General features: G+C 37.7%; 1 protein-coding gene and 1 long non-coding RNA gene across 3 annotated transcripts in view; one reads left to right on the forward strand and one right to left on the reverse strand.

The window, feature by feature from the left end:
- The first annotated feature begins 3596 nt into the window (after positions 1–3596).
- Positions 3597–6915, forward strand: LOC107729760 (transcriptional regulator Myc-2-like). 2 transcript variants are annotated; one of them, XM_016540440.1, is made up of 3 exons: positions 3597–4003; positions 4920–5462; positions 5587–6915. In XM_016540440.1, the coding sequence occupies exons 2-3, from the start codon at positions 4931–4933 to the stop codon at positions 6144–6146; spliced, it is 1092 nt and encodes a 363-aa protein (XP_016395926.1). In that variant the 5' UTR covers positions 3597–4003; positions 4920–4930; the 3' UTR covers positions 6147–6915. The 2 variants fall into 2 exon arrangements, with proteins under 2 accessions (XP_016395926.1, XP_016395925.1); XM_016540439.1 differs by lacking the exon at positions 3597–4003 and having other exon boundaries at positions 4719–5462.
- Positions 6916–10224: 3309 nt separating this feature from the next.
- The window catches only part of LOC107729763 (uncharacterized), an 11058-nt gene continuing 7735 nt past the window's right edge, over positions 10225–13547 (reverse strand). The window contains exon 3 of the long non-coding RNA XR_001638617.1: positions 10225–10248. This is a non-coding gene — a long non-coding RNA (uncharacterized LOC107729763). The remainder of the gene's footprint in view (positions 10249–13547) is intronic.

Genomic DNA, 13547 nt, shown 5'->3' on the forward strand with positions numbered 1-13547 from the left:
GAACTAACATTTTTTTTTTTTCATTTAAAAGCAACACTGTTGCTTTACAACAGCAACATCACACTGATTTGTTGTTTGACATATACCTGTTCACATTGCATAACATCCAAGTACAAAGTGTCCTAGAGGAAGGAAAATGTCAATTCAAATATGTCCAAATAGTATGTATTGCAAAAGTAACGTTTATAGCTGTTGTACTGGCTGATTCCTCCCCTCTTGAGGGGCCCCGTAAAGTCTTTAACTGTTGGTGGTATGCGGTCACATTGACAGAGCATCAAAAGCAGAAGTGAAACCTGTCATGTGTACTCAGGACAGAGAGAGTAACAGTAAGAGTGGCCTCTTCTTTGAACCTTATCAATGATGAACACTTTCAGTTTTACTCAACCTGTTGTATCATTTTTCTAAACATCGTTAGGTTTAAATCGTACGGCTAGCACTAATAACATCTGAGATGAAATCAATCTGTAACCTTCAAAGTATTAAATATTGTTTTTATAGAATGCATAGTAGTATATTAAAGGCAGGGTATGTGATTTTTCAAAAACACTTTAGAAAACTGATTCGGGCCGAATAGCAAAACAAACTTGTAGCCAATCAGCAATAAGGGGTGTGTCTACTCGTCATCAACTATGAATGAAGAATACTTTTACAGCATTTAGTAATCTTGGTTCATGTTCTTTACATATACGAAAACATGTTCACTTTAGTATTTTTGTAAATTAACATTAACCAGGGAAAACTTGAACCGATAAAATGTATACCTTAAATGCAAAGTAAGTGACTTTGGATACATTCTTTTGTCAAATGCATAAATATAAATATATAAATACAAACCAAGACAACTACTGTAAATGATTAAAAATAAATTCTGTGTAAAATTTAGCTTATTGTTAGTTATTAGTTAGTGATGCCGTATTTAAACGTATAGTAAAGTGTATATTTATATACTATTTTTGAAACAAATTCTCCGTGCATTAATGAAAAACAGCAAAGAAATATAAACCAAGATTAATAAATGTCTAAAAAAAATAATTATTGCTTGCTTATTGTTACCTGTTAGTTAATCATGCCTAATGCATTAATTAATGTTGATGTATTGAAACATAAAGTGCATACTTGTATACATTTTTATGCTAATATTTATGCCCATTTTTCTTCATGCATCAATACACTGAAAAACAGCAAAGAAAGTCAAATGTGTGCATACCCTGCTTTCTGACCCAGATGGTGAAATGATTGACTTATACTCTTATTTCCTACGTTTTCTGTAAGTTGTTTGCACTTCTGTGGGCCTGTTCAAATGCTTCCCACACTTTCTTATATGCAAAAGAGGAAGTTAACCAGCTAAAGAAGGATGAAGGTAACTCAGTAACAGTCTCACAGGAAGAGGATTCTATCTGCTTCTGGTGAATTGGCCTTTTCCAGTGAGGTATCAGTTACAGTCTGTGACTCCAGATATGCCAGAGCATCAGTGGGTGATGTTCACTAGGACCCCTGAGGAGCAGCATTTTCACAGTTCAAAACTGTGACTATCACCGATTTACAGGCAAACCTCCCCCTTCCCCACCACACACACCACGCGCCTCTAAGCAAAAAATTAGGCCACCGCTTGTGTTGCAATGCTTGATTGCCTGCAGAGAACAGTGTTAGGTGGTGTCTTGTTATCTTCTTTCTCTTCCTGCACTGGACTTTTCCACGACATTCTAATTTATTGAGATGCACCTGTATATACACCCCTGATATAGCTATGTTGAGTGTAATGTGCATTGACATTACTACTGAGCACTGCTCTCTCCTGTCTTTGTCTATTGTGCAATATTCATTTCATCTCATTTCATAAGTGGAATATATACAAATATTAAAAGCACTCTAGATCAAAGTGTGAACGACACACTAAAGGCCTGGTTCTAATATAGAAAGGTTAGATTATACGGGGCCGGCTGCTGAGAAGGGAAGTGAACTGAGCGATGTAGTAATGCTGTACATCTCTCTGGAGTTCACTAGGTCTTGGTACACTAGCCTCATTCAATGGCCTCTAGGTGGCAACATTTATAGGACATTCAAAATACATGCAGCTCTGTACATTTGAGTCACCACTGCTTATCAGTATTTACTTCTTTGCTCATTTACCTAATGTGTTATGCATCCTGAATTATCATTGAATTCAAAGTCAATCAGAATTGTTGCTTCTCAATTTTTAACCTATATATATATATATTTTTTTTAGGTAGGCTATATATACATAATTTATATGATCATTTTCATTAAATACTGTTTTAAAGATCATTAGTGTGTTGGAAAGCCCTGAAAATCAAGTTGCACTTGAATGAGATTTTAAAAGTGCGAAACTCATTTTGTATCTTTAATATGAGATCATGAAAACCGCATGCATACCAATAATGGATATTAAGCGCTGTTTAAACAGTTTAAGAAGACGTAGAGCATATCACACTCTACAGTGAACAAGTATGAGAATTCTATTTTCCCTTTGTTGCATTCTGAGGTCAGTGGTTGTAGGGAATGCAGGATTCCGCCCATATGTTGAATTCGCGGAAGACTCATAAATCATTCCCGCCACCTAAGAAGGAGGGGTAACCTCTGCACGTGTTGAGCCGGATGCGATTCTTTTGTTACGTAACCAGCGCCTATATCTTCCTCATATGCCTTTTAGTCACTTCTCAACTTTTAAATAGTAATGGTTATTTACTTTCTTATTCTGAGTTCTTAAGAAAATATTGTATTCCTGTCACCCCACGTGATTTTGCCATAGTTATGGACGCCATTCCCAGGAGCTATTGCACTTTTAAAAAACTCTGTTGATTCTGTACCCTCCTTTATTTTCCTGACTAATCCCTGTGAAACAGTGATAGGGAAAATTAGCTTTGCGCTCAGCCCTTCTTTCAGGAATAGAAAGATTCGATATCTTTTTCAGAATGTTTTAACTACTGTTCCTTCTATTGTATTTCACTGGAGTAATTATCTTTATGATATTCCTTGGAAGAGTGTGTGGTCGTTACCCAATACATATTTAATTACGAACAAGGTTAAAGAGGTATCCTTTAAATTGCTACATCGAGCTTACCCTGTGAATGTTTATATTAAAAAAATGCTTCCGGAGAAAGATCCTCTTTGTTCCTTTTGTGGAATGGTAGATGAGCCTATCTCTCATCTCTTTTGGGAATGTACCCATGTAACCATTTTTTGGAAAAAAAAAATTTGTTTATTTATACGTTCTTCTCTCTTAGACAATTTTTCTTTGTTGTACAAGGATGTTTTATTTGGTTTTTATCATGTTGATAAGAATCTAAAGGACAAATATTTTCGAGAGAAAAAAAAAGCCTTTTAGTCACTCTAAAATTCATATTCCTATCCCTTAAGTCGCGCGAGATCTGCTATAAGGAGTGTCTGTTTGAGAACACTAACGTTATGTCCTTGTATACATATATTAGCCGCCAAAACAGACCACAGCACAACGTGATCGCAGCATTCTTTCTCTTTTTTTATAGACACTACTATCGCTATTGCAAACCCGGCATTTGTGAACACTAGCACACGTGTGTGAATTACAACCACCCTTCTCTTTCTTGGAATTGTACGGTTCATTGAGTGCAAGAGCGCTCCGCCGGGACACTAGGTCCGGCCTATATTCCCTTCATTCCTCCGCGGCTATTCAGTAGCTTTTCCGTGAAGGATTTTATTGCATATAAAGCTACAGACTATAATTAGGCATAGTCACTATGAGAGTTTTCATTCAACATTTGTCGAATAGGTTTTGGCGCGAGTTTTCTGACGCGGAGGAATTACGGCAGTACATCGCCCTTTAAAATTAAATGGGCTTTATCCGTCACCACACCCACTGCCAGCTTCTGTCCGCGTGGGCTCCGACATGCAGCAAGGAGGATCTGCGGTTTTTCACCGTTTTTAAAAATAATTTTATATACAGTTGTTTTAGATTGACCGACGGTTTCCATCGATTTTATTCGCCATAGTGTTTGGAAAAAAGGTAAGACGTGACTTTTTTTGTGTGCTTTCGTGCGCGTGGTCTGTCTACCGGCTTTTCCTCCATATGATGTTACAGCGTGAACCACTCGCTTACTTTTGCAGCGCATTACTCGTAAAGAAGTGTTGGAAAGTTTCTCCTTAAAGCTTTATGGATAACTTGTATTACTCTTGCTCCGCTATTTAATGCGCAATTATAAAATGCACAATTATTTTCATTCAAAATCTGTTCTTTCACTCACACATCAATTTACCTGTATTTTGTACAGTGTGTGTATATATATATATATATATATATATAAGTATCAGCTTCGTTCTCTTTAAATAGTACTATTTTAAGAGTTTGATCATTCTTGCAGATATGAACATTGTTCTTTAAAATACTTTTAAGCCAGTTTTTTATCATAGCAATACTCGGAAACTTGTTTTTAGTAAAAACACTTTAATTGATGCCACATGAATATAGAAAAGAAGCATTTGAAGATATGCACGCAAGTAATATCAATGACAAAATAGTTTTACATGAATTGCAAATCCTTTGACAAACATGTTTTACCTCGTTTTTTGGTTATTAGCGTTGAGAAATCAAATGTATGATTTAAAATTTTTTTTTTTTTACGTGAAAATTTTGGAGTGGAACAAACCCCAGTGCGGGACCTTTCCAGCTGTTCAGTGACATCACTGGCACCGGCAGACTAGCCCCGCCTATCTGGGCGGAGTCACCATTGTAAACATTAATAAAAATGAGCGCGCGCGAGCCGGGAAACTTTACAATCGGCAGTGCATGAGAACAACACTTCGCAGGCCGCTTAGAAACAACCCGCGTTTACTTGATAGCTAAAAGCCGGGTGGACGCTTACTTGTGGATGCACGCTTTCTCTCATTTCAAAGGATTCATTTCTCGTGCGTTTCTCTGACAGGTTTCGCGAAGATGTTGCAGGTTTGTTCTCCATCGCACGATTGGTTCTGCGACTCCGAGCCGCTGCTGTTTGACGATGAGTTTTGCCTGAGTCTCATGAAGGACTTGCAGTCCATCCCCACGCCACCTCAGTCCCCTCCGATGAAAACCGGGCTCTCAAAGAGTTTATCCACGGTGGATCAGCTGGAGTTAGTATCTGAACTTTTAATAGACGACAGCGACTTTCTCCAACTGGACTGGAACTTTACCGGCAGCGCTTCAGCAGCGGATTCGGATCCGCTCTCGGAGGACTACCTGTGGCAAAGCGACAAACCGATCGAGGATAAACTCTCCGCGGTGCTCTCCACAAGCCCCTTGCTCTCCGATATTGACACTGAGATTTTTGCCGAAATCGCCGGCTCTACTCTGGATTGCCACAATGTGGCGCTCGCCTGTCAGGCTCTGGAGAGCGAGGACTTACCGCTGGACAGCCAGGAGCAGATCGAGTCCACGTCTGATTATGGCTCACTGTCCACTGGAGGAGAATCATCTACAAGCGATTCTGGTGAGTCTTTTGATTCATTTACCAAGTTTATTTTGCTATGATGGAAGTTAGTGTCTTAAAACTGGATTTTAAGTTTGCTCTAACTCTGTATTAACTGTTGTGCCATTATGTTTGTGCTCAACAGAGGAGGAGATTGACGTTGTGACTGTCCAGCGGTCGAACACGCTGACGCGTTCGCAACACCAGCAGCAGTTGGAGGACAGTCGGCGTGAGCAGCAGCGTGCTCTGAAGCGCTGTCACTTAGAAATCCAACAACAGCACAACTACGCCGCCCCACGGCCCGCCTCTCCTCCGCCCCCGCCCTCCCCCTGTTCCACGCCCCCTCTCAAACGCTCCCGAGGGTCCGGAGACTCCCACCGAAGCGCTCAGAATACGGGACGCTCTCGCAGTCTGGCAGCGCGACAGGGGGCGGACACTGAGGATGAGGAAGAGAGACGGAGGACTCACAATGTGATGGAGAGACAAAGGCGCAACGAGTTAAAGAACTGCTTCCTTAGGCTACGGGACAACGTCCCTGAACTGTCCAATAACGACAAGGCGTCCAAGGTGGTGATTTTAAAGCGGGCTAAAGAAAGCATCAGAAATCTGGAAATGGAGAACCAGAGACTAAAGCAGAAGAGAGAGAAACTTCGAGAACGACAAGAACAGCTGAAAGCCAGACTGGAGCAGCTCAAGAGGTTGTGAGGGTCTGGGACTAAACAATGCCAGTTTGGTCACTAGATAATGGTCTGGGACCCTGCTGGTTTGAGGACTGTGACACTTGTGACTGACTGTAAAGACTTTGACGTCTCTGAGGAGATTCTGGATCCCCCCACCACCCACCATTAAGTTTCTTTTGGAAACACGCATGGTCAATGCAAGAAACGTTCTCAATGTTGTGACTTTACAATGTGCTAAAGTCATTTAGTTCTTAAATATTAACATGAAACGGTTTTGTATACTGTATGTTGGATGAATAATCAGTTAAACGTATAGTTAGCCTTAAAAGAAACACCCTAGATGATCCTCACACATTCTACCTTTTTGTTCTTGGCATATACTTGTTATATTTTGGGCTGGATCCAAAGGATGTTAAAAATAAGGGGTTGAATGTAATTTGAGATGATTCCGTTTTTATAGACTAAAGTTTGCATTTGTTGATGTTCAGACTGGAAAGATAAACTATATTGGATTCATGTTCATGCATAGCTCGTATTGTTGAGGTCTGGAGTTATGGAGCATATTCATATTTGAATCGCACTATTTTTTGACTCCACGTGTCTTTACTTTGTCAGTTATTGTATGTTCCCTCCCATTTCTATGTTTATCTACCTCTACTAGGAAGAAGCCTGGCTATTTTATTGCCTTCATAATGGCAACTGTATAGATTTTTTTTTATGTAAATACCACCTGTTAATTATGTATTATAAATTATTTAGGCTTTTTCTTCTTGGTTCATTTGCAGGTTTTTGAAGAAAAAAAAAGTTCTGTTTATCTTCAACTGCACTTTGTTTTATAAAGTAATAAAGAATGAGCAAGATGACATGTTGTGTTTGGATCTTTTTACTGGCAGCATGCAGAAAATCACATCAGAACAACATCAACTTAAAGATTTCAAGGTGTGGTTTCTTGACAGGTGAAATTGTTGGCACACACAGAGTTGCACAAGAATAAAACCTTTAAAGAAAAGCAGGAATGTTTGAGTGATGGAATTGGGGTCAAGGTGAGGGGGTGGCAGGGTTGACCTTTTTTGAAAGTCTAAAGGGCCTGATTGCAGCGGGTCAATAAAACACTGTAGGAGTTACCAAACTGAAACACTGAGCACAAACTTGCCCCATATGAATCCCATAAATGAACATATATGCATATGCCTTGTTTTATAGTGAACCGAATTATGAAGCATAAACCATATATTTTAGTGTGACTGGTAAAAACGGTTCATTTGGTTTAATGTATTTCTTCATTTTCTACCATACGCCTCGAAGTTGTTATGAGGATCTGTCATTTCTCATTACATAATTTACAATTATCCGAATGAATATTTGAAAGTCAAATTCATGCTAGAATTCAAAAACACTTGATGCCAGAGGCACTGTGGGTAAATATTTGACTTACTGCCCTAGTTGGCTCTTGAAGAGAAGCAAAGTTGCATGATTCATGTAATGTTTAATGAAATGTCTAAAAACACATTTTTGTATTTGATAAATGGTGCTATAAAAAGAAATAAGTATATATAATAAAGAAATTGATGCTTTTATTCAGCAAACATTTATCAAAAGTGACAATGTAAAAGATTTTGATTTCATATAAATGCTGTTATTTTGAACTTTCTATTCATCTGGAAAAAATTAATCAGTTTCCACAAAAATATGAAGCAGCTCAACTGTTTTCAACATTGATAATAATAAGAAATGCTTCTTGAGCAGCAAATCAGCATATTAGAATGATTTCTGAAGGATCATGTAACACTGAAGACTGCAATGATGCTAAAAATCCAGCTTTTCCATGAGAGGAATAAAGTACATTTTTCCTCAGAACACCAAGCAAGTCCTGGCTGAAGCACTGATGATTTTGCATCAAGTGTCAGAACGGGGTTTTACTTAAGTCTCCTTTCATCTTTTGTGCCTAAACCTGTTGGGTCATGGATGCTTTGGAGAGAATGAAAGTGAGGTTTGTCTCCTGACAATCTGCATTGTGAAGTCCCCATTCAGTCTTTAAACATGTAAATGTGCTGTCATCTAGACAACTGGCTCCTGAACCGTTCTGAAGCTGTAGACAGAGAGGTGCTAAAGCAACCAAAGCGAGACCATTACGAAAAAGACAAGATCTGGAAAAAGAAAGCGCTCCCAGTTAGTTTCATGTTTAAGTCTCTGTTCAATCATATAGCCAATGTGCTAAAGTCATTTAGTTCTTAAATATTAACATGAAACGGTTTTGTATACTGTATGTTGGATGAATAATCAGTTAAACGTATAGTTAGCCTTAAAAGAAACACCCTAGATGATCCTAACACATTCTAACTTTTTGTTCTTGGCATACACTTGTTATATTTTGGGCTGGATCCAAAGGATGTTAAAAATAAGGGGTTGAATGTAATTTGAGATGATTCCGTTTTTATAGACTAAAGTTTGCATTTGTTGATGTTCAGACTGGAAAGATAAACTATATTGGATTCATGTTCATGCATAGCTCGTATTGTTGAGGTCTGGAGTTATGGAGCATATTCATATTTGAATCGCACTATTTTTTGACTCCACGTGTCTTTACTTTGTCAGTTATTGTATGTTCCCTCCCATTTCTATGTTTATCTACCTCTACTAGGAAGAAGCCTGGCTATTTTATTGCCTTCATAATGGCAACTGTATAGATTTTTTTTTATGTAAATACCACCTGTTAATTATGTATTATAAATTATTTAGGCTTTTTCTTCTTGGTTCATTTGCAGGTTTTTGAAGAAAAAAAAAGTTCTGTTTATCTTCAACTGCACTTTGTTTTATAAAGTAATAAAGAATGAGCAAGATGACATGTTGTGTTTGGATCTTTTTACTGGCAGCATGCAGAAAATCACATCAGAACAACATCAACTTAAAGATTTCAAGGTGTGGTTTCTTGACAGGTGAAATTGTTGGCACACACAGAGTTGCACAAGAATAAAACCTTTAAAGAAAAGCAGGAATGTTTGAGTGATGGAATTGGGGTCAAGGTGAGGGGGTGGCAGGGTTGACCTTTTTTGAAAGTCTAAAGGGCCTGATTGCAGCGGGTCAATAAAACACTGTAGGAGTTACCAAACTGAAACACTGAGCACAAACTTGCCCCATATGAATCCCATAAATGAACATATATGCATATGCCTTGTTTTATAGTGAACCGAATTATGAAGCATAAACCATATATTTTAGTGTGACTGGTAAAAACGGTTCATTTGGTTTAATGTATTTCTTCATTTTCTACCATACGCCTCGAAGTTGTTATGAGGATCTGTCATTTCTCATTACATAATTTACAATTATCCGAATGAATATTTGAAAGTCAAATTCATGCTAGAATTCAAAAACACTTGATGCCAGAGGCACTGTGGGTAAATATTTGACTTACTGCCCTAGTTGGCTCTTGAAGAGAAGCAAAGTTGCATGATTCATGTAATGTTTAATGAAATGTCTAAAAACACATTTTTGTATTTGATAAATGGTGCTATAAAAAGAAATAAGTATATATAATAAAGAAATTGATGCTTTTATTCAGCAAACATTTATCAAAAGTGACAATGTAAAAGATTTTGATTTCATATAAATGCTGTTATTTTGAACTTTCTATTCATCTGGAAAAAATTAATCAGTTTCCACAAAAATATGAAGCAGCTCAACTGTTTTCAACATTGATAATAATAAGAAATGCTTCTTGAGCAGCAAATCAGCATATTAGAATGATTTCTGAAGGATCATGTAACACTGAAGACTGCAATGATGCTAAAAATCCAGCTTTTCCATGAGAGGAATAAAGTACATTTTTCCTCAGAACACCAAGCAAGTCCTGGCTGAAGCACTGATGATTTTGCATCAAGTGTCAGAACGGGGTTTTACTTAAGTCTCCTTTCATCTTTTGTGCCTAAACCTGTTGGGTCATGGATGCTTTGGAGAGAATGAAAGTGAGGTTTGTCTCCTGACAATCTGCATTGTGAAGTCCCCATTCAGTCTTTAAACATGTAAATGTGCTGTCATCTAGACAACTGGCTCCTGAACCGTTCTGAAGCTGTAGACAGAGAGGTGCTAAAGCAACCAAAGCGAGACCATTACGAAAAAGACAAGATCTGGAAAAAGAAAGCGCTCCCAGTTAGTTTCATGTTTAAGTCTCTGTTCAATCATATAGCTCTTTGTTTCAATAACAAATGTTTATTTATTTTTTTAATCTTTATTGTCAGCCATTAAATTTCACACATTTAATGTTGTGAATGTTAAGATCAAAAGTTGCAACATCTGTAGGAGGGTTAAACACACATCAGTGCATGTTTAGCTTGTGTCCTGAGGCTGTTCAGTAGGAAGCAGGAAAACGTCCTGGCAGATTCCAGAGCATTCCAAAAGACCGTCTTTAAACCAAAGCCCTCCAAAACACAGGGAATCACCTCAGGTCTGATCGTAAAGAGATAAAGTTCCATCAATAACTTTTATAATCCATGGAACCTTTCCATTCCACCAAAGTTCTTTAGATTATTAAAATGTTCTGTGTAACAAGAAAAATGGTTCTTTTTAGAATGTTTTCAATGAAAGATTCTTTGGGGAACCAAAAATGGTTTTTCCTTGGCATCACTGTGAAAACCCCTTTTTTGGAACCTTTATTTTTAAGAGTGTATTTGTTTAAAAAAAAACACCAAATGAAACTTTTTCAACAAGTCTGTAAGATACACATCTGTCACCGCATGTCAATCTAGCCATTTTCTGCTTTGTGTGAACGTGTTTTTATCAGCGCTTGGGCTTTAACCTGTTGGTCTGATGTGGACTGACACGGTTGTGTTTGCTTTCATCACACTAAAGTGTCTCTGGCCATATGCTCCCTCACAGGAAGGTGACAAGAGACAGGAGCCATGTTTGCGCTGGGACGTTTCACTGCCTTCCTCGTCATTAAAACATGAAAGCAGATTTTAAAGCTGAAACAGCCTCTTTAAAGAATATTGACCATAAAGGTCACAAACGCATTTATTCATTACAATAGTTCATGCCAAAGAGATCAGCATCCTCCCAAAACATACTTTTAAGTATTAAAATGCAATCATTATGTCTTATAAAACCTGGACCCGGAAATGGTGAACTTGTATTACTAAAGGGCTAAAACATGATTTATGACCGCATTTTACATGCACAACTGACAAGTAGATATGTCAGCAATGCACCTTCAGAATCTTCAGAATTAAGATTTTGAGACATAAATGACTGACGGCTGTTTTTGGAAAAAATGCTTTTCGAGAGGTAGCAGTCACTGAAGGTCACGCTCCAGGGCTCAGCACAAAAATGCCACATAGCCAGTGAAATCCACACGCTACGCTGATACGCGCGGAGTGGTAGACAAGTACAGGTGTGAGATCTGTTTGAGGCCGGGATACACCCTCTGGGCTGTGTGGAAGAGGACCGTCCTGGATGCATGTGTGGAGCTGGGAAAGTATTTTGAGGACAGTTTGAGATCAATGCATGTGTGTGTTTTTGCAACAAACCCCGAAAAGTTAAGCCCTGGGAATAATGGCAGCGGTTTACTTGCGTTTGGAATACACTACACAACCTTTGAACAGATTTTTGTCTGATCTGCAGTCTGGACAAGTCAACGCAAAGTTGACAAAAAAGTTAGAGTCAGTCCACAGATTTTGGGCAGTTGGACTTGACCGATTTCACACAAAAAAATCACAGTTTATATCAGGCAGTTTTTTGCCATTTACAAAGTCGGCAAGTGTATGATGCCTAATGTTTAAAAATCTCTTCAGATTTTAAAAGTCATGTAGTGTATTCCAGCTTTTAAAGGGATAGTTCAGCCAAAAATAAAAATGAAGTCATCATATACTTACCCTCATGTTTTTTTTAACTGTTTGGCTTTCTTCTACAGAACACAAAAGATATTGTTTTAATTGTTTTTGTTCATACAATAAAGGGTTCCAAAACAGTATTTTACCATATTGACTTTCATTGAAACAAAAGATATGTCAAGAATATATTTAACATTTCTTCTGCAGAAGAAATACAGGTTTGGTACGTCATGACTTCTTTTAACTTAAGGACCGCTGGGAAACATTACCTAAATGAATGCAATATGAAATCAAAATTGACCCTATTAAATGCACATTATTGAGCATGATTCATCAGTTGCATGTTGTCTTCGCAATCTTATCAAAAAAGTAATCCACTTTCCCAACCTCTCCCTTCCAACTGCCTGCCATAAACAAATAGCTTTTCACAATCCAATTAAAACCTGTCTCATTCATCATCCTATTCTCACTGAATATCTTATTTCATTCTAAAATACACTACATTATGAAAGTACAATGGGATTTGAACACCGTTTCATGTTGACTTCAACACATCTATGGCACTCAATGCCTTTGGACCTCAGTGGCCATGAAACAAACATTACTCTTTCTTGATCATCTCATATACTTTGTCATTTAACTCAGTGCTAATATTACCAACAGAACAACCATCCCCTTTAATTTACAGGTTTTATCTTTAGAATAACATAAAAGGAGTGCAAAATGACTCGCCACATGGCTTACATTTCACTTTCATCTATTCAACTGATAAACTATATATGTCATACTGTCACACAACTGACTTTATGTCTTTCAAGAACTGATGTCATAATTGCCATGTAAGCAGTTATTTAGATGTTGCAGATATGGATCATTCGCTAAATGTTTTCCTGATCTAGCATGTAGTCAAAGTAGCATAACTTTAGCTTCAATAGCACAGCCTAGAACACTTTATCTTATCAACTCAGAATCAACTAAACCTCATTGTCACACCGATTAACGGTTTTAAGGAACTAACAGAAACTTCCCTGCAATTTTAAAACAAAGTGGCTTTATCTTAATCCCAATTTAAGTACATAATGACTCAATAGGTTTCAGATCCATGTCCCTCTTTGCTTTGTTTTGGGATAATTGATCAAATAAAAAAACGTATTTTTTGACATTTACTTTTCTTCAAAATTTGGTGTGTAATGATATACAGAACTAACTAGCCTGCATATCTAGACTAGTTAAGAAATTAAAACAGCCTTACATTTACATTTCGATTTATTCATTTAGCAACCGCTTTTATCCAAAGCGACTTACAATTGGGGAATACATCAAGCGATTCATCTTAAAGAGGCAAAGAGACACAGGAAGTGCTCGTCATACCAAGTTTCAAGCATTGTTCAAATAAGTACAAACTAGACAGAGAAAGATGAAAGAAAAGAGAAAAAGATTTATTATAATTTTTTTTTAGGATGAAGTCAGATAGTGACGAAAGAGGTGAGTTTTCAGCTGTCGCTTGAAAAATGTCAGGGAATCAGCATTCCGGATAGGGGTTGGAAGATCATTCCACCAGCCAGGAACGGTAAACGAAAATGTTCTGGAAAGTGATTTTG

This window comes from Sinocyclocheilus rhinocerous, unplaced genomic scaffold (genome assembly GCF_001515625.1).
Source record: "Sinocyclocheilus rhinocerous isolate Xijiao unplaced genomic scaffold, SAMN03320098_v1.1 scaffold218, whole genome shotgun sequence".
In the NCBI taxonomy this organism is placed as follows: Eukaryota; Metazoa; Chordata; class Actinopteri; order Cypriniformes; family Cyprinidae; genus Sinocyclocheilus; species Sinocyclocheilus rhinocerous.